At 41.6% G+C, this 18,757-nt stretch overlaps 1 protein-coding gene across 4 annotated transcripts in view; it reads right to left on the bottom strand.

Moving 5' to 3' along the window:
* Positions 1–18,757, bottom strand: part of PAPPA2 (pappalysin 2) — a 331,936-nt gene that overhangs the window by 21,592 nt on the left and 291,587 nt on the right. For all 4 annotated transcript variants that reach the window (XM_073643372.1, XM_073643370.1, XM_073643374.1 and 1 more), the window contains exons 19-21: positions 8,002–8,134; positions 7,586–7,695; positions 4,640–4,711 (exon numbers count right to left, since the gene is read on the bottom strand). In XM_073643372.1, coding sequence (XP_073499473.1) covers positions 4,640–4,711; positions 7,586–7,695; positions 8,002–8,134 — 315 coding nt within the window. The remainder of the gene's footprint in view (positions 1–4,639; positions 4,712–7,585; positions 7,696–8,001; positions 8,135–18,757) is intronic.

Raw genomic sequence — 18,757 nt, forward strand, 5'->3', positions numbered from 1 at the left:
GTGCACCGAAATTCCTTCACTTGCATATGAATTAAAATATATTTTCTCAAGCACTGTACAAGTAATAGGCACAGTGCTAGTTACTATACTAAGGCTACATCCCCTACAACACTGTAGAGCCCATTTAAAATGCATTTTGGGGTTGATGGACTCCCTTTACACCATGTAACATCACTTGAAACTGTGAAACCGATGGCTATGTCTGCGACTAAAATTGTGTACGCAAAGATTTGTGACTTATCAACTCAGTCTATTCCTATTAAGTTATTTAGTAAAGAAAAATCTGATTTTGACAACTATCGCCTCTCCTGTTTCTTTGAGAGTAATAATCATCAAGCACACAAACAGAAAAAGGCCCCTGTGCATGAAGAGTATATGGGCCCTTAGCAGCCCAATAGCTCATCATAGTACACAACTCAACCTGCTTTGGAGGAGACAGAGCCCCCCTTTACCTCTTGGGCTCCGGTGCAACACACCGTGAGCTTGAGTCATTTGCATACATACGGTCACGTTCAGACTAGACGTGCGTGACCTTGCTCAATGAAAGTGAATTGAATGAGGCAAGATACAGTATGTCTAGTAGGAATGTGGCTGGGAGTATGCAATTCACATACTTGCACAACTGATATGTCCACCCCGTTCAAGCGATACACCATCCTAGAACAAGCACCCACCAAGGAAGTAATAATAACATGGTAAAACCCTCCAGACATACACAAGAAAGGTTACGGGTCTCATTCTGCACCTTACAGTTCTACCACTGACTAGCTGACCATTTCTGCTCCAAATTAGTGTGCTCTCTGCAGTGCATGCCGTCTGATCCGTCTCCATCAATAATAATATGACCTAAGTAGGTGTCTGCAACATATGTCCCACTTGACAACCCAGGCACCTGCATGATGGCCAGCTGACATTTAGAAAAGAGCTTGGTAACAGATGAGCCCGACATAAAAGTCCCATAATTATAATTTAAAATATTTTAATATGTCCCCAACTCTTACATAAAAAACATTATATATGGCACAAGTCAAAATCAAATGATCCCCCAATCAAAATCTCACCTCGTAGTCTACATTTCCAAGGAATTTATATTCTCTGAAAATGTTGCAAGATTTTGACTTAAAAAAGATGGTTGTGTTTAATTTCCTTTTCAAAGATCATTTGATCTCTTTGCAGAAGTAAATCACTCTCCACGGAGCAGATTCACCAGGCACTAATGAGAGATATCACACCCTGATTTGGAAATAAATTGCCACTGAAGTCATTGACACTTAGTAAATCCCAGAACATGTGCTTATAAACCCGTCAGTTCAGCTGACATATGGCTCCGTACTTCCAAAGCTGTATTACTGCCAGAAAAGCTCATCTTCGTCAGCGCAGAGAATTTTTTGGAGTTCAGCAACTTCAAGAGCGCAAAAACAAAAGACTTTCTGGTGATCTCATTTTGCCAGAATTAGCAAAACATAAATCCTACAGGAAAATATTATAAAGGAATTTAATGCAAATGAAGCAGACCGAGCATGTGTCGGCTTAGAGGGGATTGTGCAAGACAAAACTGCAGATGATTTTTTTTTTTAGAAAAAAAAAAGAGTAATTTTTTGTTTTACTGGCAGTAAACAGTCTTTAGTACAGAGGATTATTGTCGGCTGAGATTAGAATAATTTCATTACATCTGTGTGCACATCTTGTAGTGGAAGACATTTTCTTGTAGACCTATAAATGGGAATTGAAATTTTCAACAGGGGTAAAAGAAATATCTGATAATCTTAAAGGGGTTGTCCGGCCTTGGGGTACAAGTCTGCAGTCATTCTGAGCACTGTGCACGCTGTGAGGATTCTCCAGTGCCAGCACCGGAAGCATGGGTCATTTGCATACATACAGTCACATTCAGACTAGACGTGCGTGGCCTTGCTCAATGAAAGTCAATTGAATGAGGCAGGATATGTCTAGTCAGAATGTGGCCTGGAGTATGTAATTCACATACTTGTAGTCACATGACCTGCTCGTGGCACCGACACAGCAGAATCCTCATAGGGTGAGTGTAGACTTGTACCCCAAGGCAGGACAACCCCTTTAAAATTTGTTTCATTAAAGGGATTTGTCCGTCTTACAAAAATATGAGCTCCTTCGGTACCCTGTGTCTTCAACAGGAAACTATAATGTCTTCTTTGGTCAGCTGACTGCTGAAGATCATGATTTGCTGCAGTAGTCAGGTGACTGATGCAGCCAATCACAACCTTCAGCAGTCAGGCAATACTTCGCTTAAAAAAAAATACATCGTCACATCTTGTCCCGGCACAAACCACCGAAGTGACCAGCACTGGATTCTTGGGGGAGAGAAATAGATGCCTCATTTTACTATTTTAAAATCATCCCTGCTGTTTGACCTTTTTTTTATTTTTTTTATGAAGTTAGACAACTCCTTTAATTAGATGATAATTGAAGAGAACTCATGTCTATTTTTTACATTTTTAAGGTTTTATCTAATTATTTTTTACTTTGCATCCAGTTTGGTCCTCCATGACAGCCAGACCAGGGAAGTGTTAACTTCTGCGCTGCAATAAACTGCCATGCACCTTAGACCTCATTCACACATCAGTATTTTTGATAAGTATTTCATCAGTATTCACCAGTTGTCAGTCTTTTAATTATAGATTTTCTCTGTAAGTTCCTCTCCTGGCTCTGGCACACTGATGAAAAATACTGACCAAATACTGACGTGTGAATGAGGTCTTAGGTGGTTTTGCCACTCACTAGGCCTCTGCAGTATCATGACATCACATGAAACTTATTTAGTAGCCTCACACGAGATATGCGTCGCCCCGACATGCCATAACTTTGTGGAATCCTAGTAAATGACAGAGGTACCAGAGGACTGCAGAAGTGAACAATGCCACGAATGACCGAACATGACGCCAAACAAGGGTGACTCAACTATTTTTGCTCATCTCTAGTTTTTATCTGTCAACAATTCCCCCTTTTAATAATAATAATGAGATGGCTCTGCTAACACTGTCCCAGGAGATACAGCAAAGCTGAAAAGTTAGATTAAGAAAACAAGAAATATCAGGAAATATTATGTATAATCCGGTGAACAATGTGAAAACTGTAACATTGCACTTTTTTATATAGATTGTCACAATGAATAGTAGGAACCCACCATTTTTATTAAATATGTTTACAATAACAACACGATTATGTCATTCTCTGATGATACATTTCCTGTAATTTGTGAAGGTAGCTTAAATCTCCTTGAAGTGTTCCTGTCATACAGTTGTAATAAACGTAAGTTATTACAAAATACCATTATTATCAGAAATGGAATATATGAATAGTAATAGAATGTATAGACGGCTTATTTCCTGACTCCCTAAAGAATAACCATTGTGTTTAGCTTTAAGCTTTTCCACCTTAAATTAACACAGTTTACCCGAAACATAACTATTACTACTAAGCTAAAAAATGTACAGGATTGTACTCAAAATACCCAAGATCTATTCATAGTTGTCTAGAAAATGACTTTACCTTGACCTAGTAAAGTACTGGAGGCATGGCTATACTATCCTTGAGGAAACGTGGACAGGAAAAGCAATGAGATCTTATTCAGGTATTGGTTTGAACTTTGGAAGGCATCATTCGTTTCTTTCCCCAGAGTTGTGTTTTGAAGGTCAAAATGTATAATCTAAAGTATTTCTATTATATTTTAAATTAATTTCTTATTTTTTAGTTTGCCTTTTTGGCCACGTTCACATGTTCAGTATTTGATCAGTATTTTACATCAGTATTTGTAAGCCAAAACCAGGAGTGGGAGAGAAATACAGAAGTGGCGACTAGTGATGAGCGAGTATGTTCTGTTAATCCTTTCGGGTGCTCGCCGAGTATCTTCAGCGTGCTCGGGTGTTAAGTTTCAGTCACTCCGTGCTCATAATTTGCGACTGTTTGACAGCTTTAATACATGAGATGAATGCCTAAGAAATAGGCATTCCTCACATGTATTAAATCTGTCAAATAGTCGCAAATCATGCCCAAGGGATGACTCAAACATAACACCCGAGCACGCTGAAGATACTTGAAAACACAGGAGCATGCTCGTAAATTTCGAGTAATGAGCATGCTCGCTCATCACTAGTGGTGACATGTTTCTATTATACTTTTCCTCTGATTGCTCCACTTCTGGTTTTGGCTTACAGATACTGATGTAAAATACTGACGAAATACTGAACAAGGGAACGTGGCCTTTAAAAACTGTTCCCCAACAGGTGAGTAATAACATAAGGTTAGGTTAAAAGTTCGGGATTCGTACCGAACAATTAGTGACCGGTGATAAACGCTGAACACGGACTTCTCGTGGAAGTCCGTTGTAGTATTTGGAATTCCAGGCCCGGGAGGAGAGAGAGTGGGAGAGAGAAAATATTTTACAGATCAAACGTTCTGATCCCCATTGGTTTTAAGATCAGACCATCAAAGTTAGTGAAGATCTGGTCTACAAATAACCAAACTGCGTAATTTGGTTTGGTCCAAAAAATAACAAAAAGTTAAGATGGTGTGAAAGTTAATATAAAGTATAATTCTGTAATTATTTAGAATAATAGAGTGCTTTGATATTTAGTCAATGGTTGTGCAACAATGGCGGTCTTACCTCACAGGATGGGATACAGTGCAAAAATGAAGGATCTGGGTACCACTGCAGAATTCCTATGCACATAATGTCCTGACAATGGAAATGGCAAATAGTTATACACTATACATTGGTAAAGTTTACAACTACTGTTAATAGATTTCCATTAATATTCTGACTTCCGACATAGACAGACTTATCAGTTGGGGAAGATTTACACCAAAAGCGTTAGAATTTTGACTCAATTGCACAATAGAGATTATGTATGTGCTCATTAATATCACAACATATGCAATGTTTCCACCCAAAACTGGTCTACATCAAGCTTGACAAAAGACTCGTTTGAGGCTGAAACATTTAAAATGGAGTGGATTTTCATTATTGAGTGCTGTGGTCATCTCTCTTGTAGGTGTCTGGAAGTCCCAGTGGGTCAGCCGGGGATTTTGATCTGAGATACTTGGTTACCTGTTTTTCTAGTACTATCTTGTGTTGCTGAGTCTCCTTGTATACAGTTTTCTCTGGATTATGGTATTTAGACACTTTTTGGGTCTACTGGAATTATCTAACTAAGGTTTTCTGGTATAAAATATGCCAGATTTCATCAAAAATGTTGAAGTAAAATATTGGCCAAAAGTAAGCCAAACAGGTGATGTAAGGAAGTATCTAACATGACTAGCAAGATGCCCAAATCTATAAGACAGGTGTGCCAGATAGTTGACTTTTTAATTTAGGACATCCATTTGATTTCCTACTTACAGGGGTGGCTCAGCCTTAGAGTGACTGCAGACTTGTGAATCCTCAGAGTGCATGCACTACACACTGTGAGGATTCTCCGATGCCGGAGCAATTAGTAGTAGGTGATTGAAATACTACCGGCCACATTCCAACTAAACTTGTTGGACCTCGCTCAATACACTTGCACTGAGAAAGGCCATGCCATTCTAGTCGGAATGTGGCCACATGTATGTAAATCAAATACTTGCAGTCACGTGCTCGCCGATACTGGCGCCGGCATCAAAGAATCCACACAGCGCCCAGTGCTCTATGTGACTGAAGACTTGTAACCCAAGGCCAGATAACCCTTTTAATCAGCAACCTTTGGTATAGATATGTAGCTAAAGGGGTTGCAGAGGTATTAGTCACAGTCAGGTCCTGATGCTAAGCGCATACAAAGGCTCCTCATAGGAAGACACCAGTATTAAAAATTGCATTAGGCAGGAGGGGAGGTTCTACTTCATATTTTGCATTTGATAAATTAAGGAATGTCAAGATATGACTGTTTATAGGGGCTATTGTGACCACTTAAAAGAGAGCTTTCACTGGAATTCTTAATTTAAACTAAATGCCTCCTCTGATTTGTGCTTCTCCGTTGATTCTGGAACTTTTTTTTTTCTCTTCTATGCCTCTCTGTTCCAAAGTGACAGTATGATCCCCAGTAATAATAGTGAAAATTTTCCCTTCAACCAACTGGGAGGCTACCACAGAACTTCTCTGTGGGTATGTGCTTTTCCTTTTCTAATATTGGCCAATCAAAACATGACCACACCCACAGATATACCACAGAACCTATGTCCAGTTGGCTGAAGGGAAAGTTTACACCTTTGTTACCAGGCGGCATAACTTTGAAACGGAGCGACACAGAAGAAAAAGGAAAACTGTTCCAGAATCAGTGGCACTGTGGCAATTGGTGGAGGAACTCAGTTTAAATAAAAAAAGTACAGTGAAGAGTCATTCAAGGAGGCATGCTAAAGACATCCCTCTTAGTTGATTCCCAAAAAAAGTTTCTTGTTGTTATATCTTTGACGTTTATAAGTTTTGATGTTTACTGCTTAAGTAGATCATCCAATAGAGGCCCTAGTGTAAAGCACAATAATATTGAAGAAAATGCTGGACATGGTCCCAGCTGAAAATGGCCCTCCAAAGAATAAAGGATGCAGTTAAGGTTCCTTTATTGGTAAGTCATTCAGGCTACGCGTGTCGAGGCCACATTACTATCTTCATCAGGCAAGGTCCACTCATGGTGGAAAAACAGATATGAATTTTGCTACATATTTGTATCTGATTTCACACTTGATTTCACAATGATTGAAGTGAAATCCATGGTAAGAAACAACAAAAAATATTGACATGCTGCAGATAAGAAATACACAACGCAGATCAATTTTTGCAGCACGAGCCTGTGATTAGATCTCATTCCCATGGATGGTTATGTACCAATTTGCACACAGGAAATCTGCAGCATTTCCTTTTCGTATGGATTTACCTAATTTCTCATAGTAAGTAATCACCTGTCATGTGTCAATTACAAAAAAAGGTATTTTTACGTGGCAGAGAGGTCTATGGGTTTCATTTGGCACAAGGTAATACTGACTATTCTGCACTACCAAAAGCTATGCACACGAGTCTTATGAAACTTTAAACTCAGAATTAAAGATAGTTAAAGGAAATCTCTTACCAGTTTTTTCCCTACCTAAACTGAGACCCCGATTCCAGTGATGTGTCACTTACTGGGCTGCTTGCTGTAGTTTTGATAAAATTACAGTTTTATCAGCAGTAGATTATCACTAGAGGACTAGTAAACCTGCTGCCAGGTAGTCATCCATATTCACGAGCTCTGTATAACTCCGCCCCCACCACTGATTGACAGCTTTCTGTCTATGCACAGTGTACAGAGAAAGATGCCAATCAGTGGTGTGGGAGGAGTTATGCACAGCTCAGCATTCAGAGAACTGGTATAATCTGCAGCAGTTAAAACTGATTTTACCAAAATTGCAGCAAGCAGCCCAGTAAGTGATACATCACTGGACTAAGGGTCTCTGCTCCTACATAATGCTGCTCTCAGATGAGTAAAAAATCTGCTGACAGATTCTCTTTAAAACTTAACCAAAAGAATCACAAGTGATACTTAGAAAATCATATTTGTTAATTTATAAGGAATGACGATTTAACCAGGAGGTCACATCGTACCTGCACCTTGGTAGGATTCATCCAGTGCTCTACAGTATCTGCTGCCATGCTCTTGGGAAGGATTACCGGGTCATTTGGTGGGTAGTTGCAATAGGCCGTACAATTAGCCCCTGCGGGAAGACGATATCAAAACAATTTTGTTTTTTTTTCCAAAAATTTGTTTGAAATCAAATCTAATAATAAAAAGGACTGGGAAAAAACAAGCAGTGATTCAGAGATGAGAAGGCGTGTTATTCTTTGATTTAAGCTTTGGCAACAGAAGTCATTTGACACCCAATTACCATGTTACAAGAATAATGTAAGAGCGTGATACTAACTATATGAGTCAACTTTTCAGAAAACAATATTTTATTCAAAAGATTGTTATGAAGAAGAGCTTTGAATGTCCTGACAGTGTGGTCTAGAGTTCTCCTTACCGATGGCATGACCATGGTCACAAATATAGTGGATGCCGTTGACCTCTGGGGGTGGAGGACATGTTCCTGTTAAATCCTTGCAGAGGCTGAATTTTTCTGTCCATGTGCCATCTTTACTGCATACTGTAGACACCTAAGGAACATAAGAAACATTTGTGAAAGCCGCTACGAGAAAGTAGTATTTCCCCCAATAGTATGAAAGATGCCGACATTCACAAACTGGTTCAAGTTAAGCCAGGGGCTCACGACCGTATTTTCTCTCATTCGAGAAAATCTGTCCAATCAAAGTTTGATCAGAAAGTGATTATAGTGTGATTCGATTTTCTCGGATATGGAGAAGATGGGAAAAAAATTTCCATCTTCTCCATTCTGTCAATCGGTGAAAATCGGGCTGCATTGACATGTCATCCAAGTGTAGTCCGATTTTTTTCCACGACCCATAGAAATGAATGAGTGCGTTCTGATCGGATGCAACTCATGCATATTGCGATATTTTCCGCATAGAATAACATCGGTACAAACTCAGACCAAAAATAGAATTGTCTGCACGAGCTTTAAAGACTTATCAATGAAACAATGGAAACAAAGCATAGTGGTACATCTGGTACTGAATCTTTTAAAATCTAACATAACAAATTTGAAAAGTTTCATAAATGAAGTTCAATTCAGAAAATTTAGGGTCCAATTCACTATTGCATTTGCTCATTTATTTCTAGTTTTTGCTGTTTTTCACCTGTTTTTCACTTCTTATTCTTCTTTTAATTTTGGCTTTTTTTTTATCTATTTTATGTGTTCACCTTTATTTTTTTATGATTGTCATTAAGGGTTGAATTTGGAGTTTCCGAATGTTTTCAGATGATTCATCAATTGTGACTGACTGTTAAAAAAAATGTGCTAAATTTTTTGCCCAACTGTATTCTAGTCCCTCCCTGGAGTGATTTCTTGCACAGACCTGCCCAAATTTTAACAGAACATACAACTTTTTGCAAAAAGAAAAAGTTAAAATAAGGAGTATTTTGAATTTTGCAAAAATTTCATAAACCTCATGTACTATTGTGAAGAATTTGGCACAAAAAAATTACAATGAAAACCACAGTATCAAAATAGAAAAGCGACTAAGAAAAAAATGATACATGATAAATTGGGCACTTAGTATGGAACTTTGCAGGGCCAAATGCAGGGGCGTAACTACATTAGGTGCTGAGGTTGCAATCACACCCGGGCTCTGGAGTCTACGGGGCCCAAAATGCCCCTTTGGCCTAAATGAAAAGAACAACACTATTAAAGGGAACCTGTCACCAGAAAAAAAACACTATTAACCTGCAGATATGGGGTTAATCTGCAGGTTACTAGTGTTATTAACCTGCCTGAATGCTGCAAGGACAAAATGAACTTTATTCCCCTCAGCAGCGTTCTGGTTTCAGTCACGGGGGTGGCGCCGGTGCTGGTTCAGTCGCCGCTCTGTAACCGTGTGGTGAATGATAGCCGGACCTAATGCTGAGCCAGCATCGGGGGTGTGGTTACAGACACTGCTCTGTATACTCAGAGAGATGACTGAACCAACACCGGCGCTGCCCATGTGACTGAAACCAGAATGTTGTCGGAGGAGATAAAGTTAATTTTCTCCATGCAGAATTCGGATATGTACGGGCGCCGGGCAGGTTGATAACGCTATTAACCTGCAGATTAACCCCATACAGTAACTGCAGGTTATTAGTGTTTTTTCTGGTGACAGGTTCCTTTAAAGTCTTGCAATTATTGAGGGCCCCCATTGGAGCTCTTGCATTGAGGCCCATGACCTTCAAGTTATGCCACTGGCCAAATCTATAGCCAGCAAAAAAATTGAACGGATTTTGGTGCTGATCTGTAGACTAATTCCACCATGTATATACCTAATTGTTACGCACACACCCGGACAGACTGGCGTGAGCATGGTTAGTGATCCTACTGGACCATGAACCGAGGAGTGCCTGGAGGGGCGTGACTAAGTATCAACTCGGTCCAACCAATGTCGCACGGTGGCTCAGTCGACTCCGTGAACCAGGGAGGAACCGAGCAGAGGGACCAGGTGCTACTCCAGGTCAGACCCCGGTCACAGCTGTTGACCCACACCGGTGAATGCAGGAACAGGCAAGTTAGGCTGGCATACTGACTGGTGGGTACTGGCAGGCACGGCTGGTATGCAGACATGTGGGTACTGGCAGGCACGGCTGGTATGCAGACAGGTGGGTACTGACAGGTAGGAACGCAGGCAGGATAGGGACCAGTACAGACTGGGATACAGGAACAGAGATGCAGGTGCGGCAGACAAGCAGAGGAAAGCAAAACCTGCAGGTGCGGTAAATGAGCAGAGCAGAGCAAAACCAACAGGTGCAGTAGACAAGCAGAGCAGAACAAAACCCGCAGGTGCAGTAGGCGAGTAGAGCAGAGCAAAACCCGCTGGTGCGGTAGACAAGCAGAGCAGAGCAAAACCCGCAGGTGCGGTAGACAAGCAGAGCAGAGCAAAACCCGCAGGTGCGGTAGACAAGCAGAGCAGAGCAAAACCCGCAGGTGCGGTAGACAAGCAGAGCAGAGCAAAACCCACAAATGCGGTAGACAAGCAGAGCAGAGCAAAACCCGCAGGTGCGGTAGACAAGCAGAGCAGAGCAAAACCCGCAGGTGCGGTAGACAAGCAGAGCAGAGCAAAACCCGTAGGTGCGGTAGACAAGCAGAGCAGAGAAAAACCCGCAGGTGCAGTAGACAAGTAGAGCAGAGCAAAACCCGCAGGTGCGGTAGACAAGTAGAGCAGAGCAAAACCCGCAGTTGCGATAGACAAGCAGAGGAGAGCAAAACCCGCAGGTGCGGTAGACAAGCATAGCAGAGCAAAACCCGCAAATGCGGTAGACAAGCAGAGCAGAGCAAAACCCGCAGGTGCGGTAGACAAGCAGAGCAGAGCAAAACCCGTACGTGCGATAGACAAGCAGAGCAGAGCAAAACCCGCAGGTGCGGTAGACAAGTAGAGCAGAGCAGAACCCGCAGGTGCGGGAGACAAGTAAAGCAGAGCAAAACCCGCAGGTGCGATAGACAAGCAGAGCAGAGCAAAACCCGCAGGTGCGGTAGACAAGCATAGCAGAGCAAAACCCGCAGGTGCGGTAGACAAGCAGAGCAGATCAAAACCCGCAGGTGCGGTAGACAAGCAGAGCAGAGCAAAACCCGCAGGTGCGGTAGACAAGCAGAGCAGAGCAAAACCGCAGGTGCGGTAGACAAGCAGAGCAGAGAAAAATCCGCGGATGCGGTAGACAAGCAGAGCAGATACACACTAGGTACTTACAATGAAGTAGCGAGTGGATACTAAACTCACAAACAGAAGTACAGAGACAACGAATTGGAGTTAGGTGCAGGTTCAGACACTGCAGGAAAAGGGAAGATACGAACATAGAGACAAACAAGTAACGGGCTAGGACACTGTTAAGACAGGAACTGAACCTGGAACGAGCCTGGGAACTCAACCCCCAGGGTGGCGGAAACAGACTAGAAGTCACAGATATAGGTAACAGGCCTGGGTACTCAGCCCCCAGGGTGGCGGAAACAAACAAGATACAGGACAGGACCTGGTAACTTAGTTGCACAGAACACACTGAAAGAAAGTGTTGCTCAGGCACCTCCTACTGGGTGGAGGGGGTTTAAGTATCCAGTGACTCACAACAATAGGCTGGGGACGCATTAGGAGTGAGCACACAGTAACTATAAGAATCAGGCAGTAACGGCGCCGTCGCCCTAAGCAATCAGTCACAGATACAGGTAACGGGCCTGGGTATACAGCCCCCAGGGTGGCGGAACAGACTAGAAGTCACAGATACAGGTAACAGGCCTGGATACTCAGCCCCCAGGGTGGCGGAAACAGACAAGATACAGGACAGGACCTGGTAACTCAGTTGCACAGAACACACTGAAAGAAAGTGTTGCTCAGGCACCTCCTACTGGGTGGAGGGGGTTTAAGTATCCAGTGACTCACAACAATAGGTTGGGGACGCATTAGGAGTACGCACACAGTAACTATAAGAATCAGGCAGTAACCGCGCCGCCGCCCTAAGCAATCAGACAGGAGACATGCACACAGCAGGTACTGGAGCAAAGTGTGCTGCCTGGACTGATAGGTAAGATGGCGGTCTTGCATGGTGGGAGGTGGTAAGCCATGCCAGCACACCGCCAGGGATGTTACACTAATGACTAGTGATGAGCGATCGTGCTTGGATAAGGAGTTAATTGAGCATAACCAAGTATCTTTGGTGTGCTCAAAAAATAAGTTCAAATCGCTGCAGCTGCTTGCGCTGCAGCTGCATGTCTCACGGCTGTTCGACAGCTGCAACACATGCATGGATTGACCAACAAACAGGCAATCCTTGCATGTGTTGTGGCTGTTGAACAGCCACGAGACGTGCATCTTATCATGCAGCTTATCCGAATACGTTCGCTCATCACTACTTATGACGTGTATAAACCCATCATTGGGCTATATTCACACGTCTACAATGTGCAGATCCACAGACCTCTATGTTTATTAGCAGCCAGTTAGGTAAATGTTGGTGCACCTTGATGTGCTTGTGTAAATTCTTATACATGTTGGAATATTACAATTGGCGTAGTAGTGACAAATTTAAAGAGCAGACAATCAGGGCTGTGGCGTTGCTGCGATGGTCTGATAGACGATCATTCACAGGTTTATCAGCTGATCGCTGCCATGTTTACAAGGCTCGATGATCGGGAATGGACGTTCTTACGAATGCTTCACATCCTGCCTGTACGGAACGTCTTGTTCCAGCAAACATTGCTCAATTTGCACCTGACCCTCTGCAAACCGTTTTCTAGAAATGCAAGTTGTGAGCTGCATCCATGGTGGAGACACATACTCGTGCACTTATGAGTTCATTTTAGCGGAAATGTATATTTTGTCTGGCTGCTATGCGGCACTTCTTGCGCACTTGAGGTGCTCATCGCTGAAAATTGATTATTTATCGGATCACTGCAAATACATCCACACACTGCAATATCTCCTATTTCTATCCAGTACTCTCTTGTGGCATCATAGCAAGAGTCCCAACAAGACACAGTTCACATCACAACGACCAGATGATCAAATGTAGACGCATCCATATATGTGCGCAATTTATAGGGGCACTATTTTATTTCAGTACTATATGACGGCATTAGCTTTGTTTCTATGTTGAGAATCGTAATTTAATAATACAGTGTTAAGGAAAAAATTACTTGGTCATGACAAATTTATGTCTATATTTATTTGACAATAAATCTGGCTAAGACTTCTTAAAGGGACTGTCCACTACTTTTCCACACTTTCCCCATTCCCACTGTCCAAGTAGCTGTCACATGAACCCACCATTCAGCTTCTTTCTGATGTTCCGGGGTTTCCTTCCCGCCTCCAGCCTCTGAGGAAATTTCTCTCCTTGAGACAGCCTATTGGGATGATGGATGATGGGAATGGGTGATCGATAGCGCTGCCCAGGAACCGATGTCACAATGGAGTGATCTTGAAAACCTATATTTATTTGCTACGCGTTTCGAGGCTGTTCTAGTCTCTTCATCAGGCAAAAATATATATATTGGCAGAGCCATCAATCACCCATTCCCATCATCCGAATCTCTGGACTCCCATTAGAATCCAGCGGGAGAACGTGGCAGCCGTCAGGGAGCATCTTATTTCCTACTTGTGCAGAGTTCTGCCTGCGAGCACAACCTCACACGGTGAGTAATTATCACGTTATAGTGTTCCATCCATCTGGTATGATTTGCACTAGGAGCGCTTCCCCTTTTTTTCTTTATTGAGACAGCCTATTGAGTGGCATCATTAGGTCGTTTTGTCAAAGGCGGAGGCAGGAATGAGCAGGGGTGGGACTAGAGTGGGTACAGAAATTGCAGTACCACCCTGACCCTAGAGCTTAGAGGGGGCCCTAAGAGTCCAATATAGATAATTTTCAAAAAACAAAGAACATTTTATTTTTTTTACTATGGGTCAAAAAACTAACAGGCAGGTAGTTACTAACAGAGGCAACTACCTGCTTGTTCAACCAGGTGCTGGTTCAGAGCAGTCGCGAACCATTCCTGCCGGTGATTCAGCTGCTCCATGTCAACAGAGCAGCTCTGCTTCTTCCAAGCTTCTCTGTCGACGGGGCATGACTACCAATTATACTGATTGACAGCCGGCTTCCAGCAGTTAAGCATTGGGGAGCCAGCTGTCAATCAGCATGATATCAGCAGTCACGCCCCATCAACAGATCAGAGCGGAAAAAAAGCCGCTGCTCTGTCATCGTGACGTCAACAAAGCCAATGAATTTTTGGCAGAGGCTTTCTGTGACTGCTCCATGCTGGCAGAGATCGGCACAGAGCACAACAGGCAGTAGTGAAGGTCCATAGTGAAAAAATTGGATAAACCCTTTAAAGACCCATGACAGTTAAGGGCTCTGTAGGAAATTTTGCATTGCAGCCCTTGGGCTTCAAGTTACGTTACTGGGAAGGAAGCTGACCGGTGGGATCATGCGATGACTTCTATTGATAACTGTTCTTTATGTGTTAAGAGGAAAAATGTGGCAAAAAAGTGGACAACCAGTATGAAAAAAATCCAAATAGCAGCATAGCACATTGCCGCCATGTTGTCTATTCAACAATATCGTTTATAAAGCAGAAAGCCAGATTCTGAACAGTACAAACATCAATATCGTTACATATAACTCTACTTCCTTTAGATGACGGGATGATAAAACAGCACTAAATTACCCCACGGTTCACATGTCAAGCAGTGGTGACACTTAAGTGCTAAAACTGTTATATTAAAATCATATCCTTTTGAACACCTCCCTCCCGCTGTTATTAAGTGGTCCATGTCAGAAACGCGCCATCGCTAGATGTGACAGTCAGACAGCGGAGAGAGATGCAGATCTCCGGTCTACTGCTGACCTTCAGCGCTAGACCCATATGTCTGTATCTATTTCCATTAGACGCATTTTTTATATCAATAATGTTTATTTATAATTTACATCATGAGATTAAAACTGCCACATTGAAGTTTTTTTTTTTTTTTTTTTAAATGGCTCGTTGAATGAAGTGTGATCTAAAGCTATTACATTTGCAGAAACCACCTACTGCTTTCCTGTCATGAAAAGATCAAACACAATCTTCAGAAAAATTAGCTTCCAATTAGCAGGTCGTCCTTATTTAGGAAGTGTGTCAATGTTCTTCCAGGAGTAATAAACCTAAATTGGATTTTTTTTTCTGGGGGGAGGGCGGATGACACATGAAAACCTTCATTTTATTATATGTGTATAAAAATACATAAGGTTTTTCCAAACGGCGTAGTTCAGTTTGTCGGGAGATATACATTGGCAAGGTTTCCAGACTCATAAGGCAATGTGCCTGATGTTCCAATCATTTGAATACAGTTATATGAAAAAGTTTGGGCACCCCTATTAATCTTAAGCTTAATGTTTTATAAAAATTGGTGTTTTTGCAACAGTTATTTCAGTTTGATATATGTAATAACTGTTGGACACAGTAATGTTTCTGCCTTGAAATGAGGTTTATTGTACTAACAGAAAATGTGCAATCTGCATTCAAACAAAATTTGACAGGTGCATAAGTATGGGCACCTCACCAGAAAAGTGACATTAATATTTAGTAGATCCTCCTTTTGCAAAAATAACAGCCTCTAGTCGCTTCCTGTAGCTTTTAATGATTTCCTGGATCCTGGATGAAGGTATTTTTGACCATTCCTCTTTACAAAACAATTCCTATTCAGTTAAGTTTGATGGTCGCCGAGCATGGACAGCCCTCTTCAAATGATCCCACAGATGTTCAATAATATTCAGGTCTGGGGACTGGGATGGCCATTCCAGAACATTGTAATTGTTCCTCTGCATGAATGCCTGAGTAGCTTTGGAGCGGTGTTTTGGATCATTGTCTTGCTTAAAGATCCATCCCCTGCGTAGCTTCAACTTTGTCACTGATTCTTGAACATTATTGTCAAGAATCTGCTGATACTGAGTGGAATCCATGCGTCCCTCAACTTTAACAAGATTCCCGGTGACGGCATTGGCCACACAGCCCCAAAGCATGATGGAACCTCCACCAAATTTTACTGTGGGTAGCAAGTGTTTTTCTTGGAATGCTGTGTTTTTTTGCCGCCATGCATAACGCCTTTTTGTATGGCCAAACAACTCAATCTTGGTTTCATCAAGCCACAGGACCTTCTTCCAAAAAGAAATTGGCTTCTCCAAATGTGCTTTTGCATACCTCAGCCGACTCTGTTTGTGGCGTGCTTGCAGAAACGGCTTCTTTCGCATCACTTTCCCATACAGCTTCTCCTTGTGCAAAGTGCGTTGTATAGTTGACCGATGCACAGTGACACCATCTGCAGAAAGTTGATGCTGCAGCTCTCTGGAGGTGGTCTGAGGATTGTCCTTGACTGATCTCACCATTCTTCTTCTCTGCCTTTCTGATGTTTTTCTTGGCCTGCCACTTCTGGCCTTAACAAGAACTGTCCCTGTGTTCTTCCATTTCCTTACTATGTTCCTCACAGTGGAAACTGACAGGTTAAATCTCTGAGACAGCTTTTTGTATCCTTCCCCTGAACAACTATGTTGAATAATCTTTGTTTTCAGATCATTTGACAGTTGTTTGGAGGAGCCCATGATGCCACTCTTCAGAGGAGATTCAAACAGGAGAACAACTTGCAAGTGGCCACTTTAAGTAGCTTTTCTCATGATTGCATATACCTGGCTATGAAGTTCAAAGCTCAATGAGGTTACAAAACCAAAAAAAGTGCTTTAGTAAGTCAGTAAAAAGTAGGTAGGAGTATTTAAAACAAGAAAATGATAAGGGTGCCCATACTTATGCACCTGTCAAATTTTGTTTGAATGCAGATTGCACATTTTCTGTTAGTACAATAAATCTCATTTCAAGACAGAAACATTACTGTGTCCAACAGTTATTGCATATGTCAAACTGAAATAGCTGTTGCAAAAACACCAATTTTTATAAAACATTAAGCTTAAGATTAATAGGGGTGCCCAAACTTTTTCATATAACTGTATGTGAAAAACGTTGCAAAGACGCTGAAGAGGTTGACATGCTTCCCAAAAAAAGCAAACAAATTTGCACAAATTTCAATACTAGAACATGGTTGCACGTCATTATGGAGAGGCCCGCGGAGCAAAATGACATTAGCCCGCTCTCTGATGCTTCAGCATTGTGGATAATAGTGCCGGGCAAGTTTTTTTTGTGAACCGCAAATTGAATTTCAAACTGTTCAAATCTGTGTGAAATCGCAAGTTTAAGAAATTCATCCACTCATGTCTATCCAAGATTCTTAAATATTGATCTTCAGCAGATTCATCCGCTCATGTCTATCCAAGATGCTTCAAAATCAATCTTCTGCGGATTCATCCGCTCATGTCTATCCAAGATTCTTCAATATCGATCCTCTGTGGATTCATCCGATCATGTCTATCCAAGATGCTTCAAAATCAATCCTCTGTGGACTCATCCGCTCATATCTATCCAAGATTCTTCAATATTGATCCTTAGTGGATTCATCCGCTCATGTCTATCCAAGATGCTTCAAAATTGATCCTCTCAGGATTCATCTGCTCATGTCTATCCAAGATGCTTCAATATTGATCCTCCATGGATTCATCTGCTCACGTCTATCCAAGATGCTTCAATATTGATCCTCTGAGGATTCATCTGCTCATGTCTATACAAGATGCTTTTATTTCGATCATCTGTGGATTCATTCACACTTATCTATCAGCAGCACACACAACATGCACAATTTGATGGCGAACAGTGGGAGAGTGAAAGTGAGTTCAAAGATAATAATTACATAATTAGTCTCTTCAGTTGACCACACATTGTTGTATTTCAGTCTTTTTCATGGTGAAATATTCCCTTTAAGAGCACGCATTGAGCGTGTTAATTACCTATGTGTCTTACAAGAACTGACAGCCGAGCATTTAGCGAAATGATTGAACCAAGCAGCAGCATTCAGTACAATCCACAGTGTGTCTGCCAAATATCAATATCGCATGATAAGCCTTACCAGGGTAACACACTTTCTGGCCGCTTGAAAGTTTTATTAAAAACACTTTCACAACAGGAAGCAATTTCTCTTCCTGCATATAGAGATGTGTAAAGTCCACATGACTCCTCCATGATCTGTCACTCATCAATATTCTATGGATTTTACTTGCATAGCTGGGATGATCTAATGACTTAGCCAGCACAGTGTTATTTTCTTCTACCTCACAATAGAGATGTAAATACATAAAATAGAACATTGTTTAAATGCATCCCCATTGGATTCCAAACACGTAGTCAGAAATCAATACTCTGCCAGAGGGATACACAAACCGAGAGATGAAATCAGCTCAGTTGTGTCCTGTGTTTAATTGGTCCCATTATAATTTCTTGTATTAGCGCAGTCTACTTGGGCAGAGACAACACTGGGCTCAGCTATTTTTTTGGTGGTTATTTTTTTGCTAACATTCTAGTAATACATAGGACATCTTTACATCGTGAAGTATTAAAACAGATCAGTAGTTATTTTCTTTAAACTTTCTTGTAGCATTGTGGCTCAGGATGCAGAATTACAATATTATATAGACTAGACTTGACTCAGCATATCCCAGATGAGTGGAGCAAGAAAAACATCATATGATTTTGTGATACTTTGTGGGGAGATGTTTATGCTGCATGTGGCTATATA

Source organism: Phyllobates terribilis, unplaced genomic scaffold (assembly GCF_046119375.1).
Source record: "Phyllobates terribilis strain yellow unplaced genomic scaffold, ASM4611937v1 Scaffold_8__6_contigs__length_399053987, whole genome shotgun sequence".
Lineage (NCBI taxonomy): Eukaryota > Metazoa > Chordata > Amphibia > Anura > Dendrobatidae > Phyllobates > Phyllobates terribilis.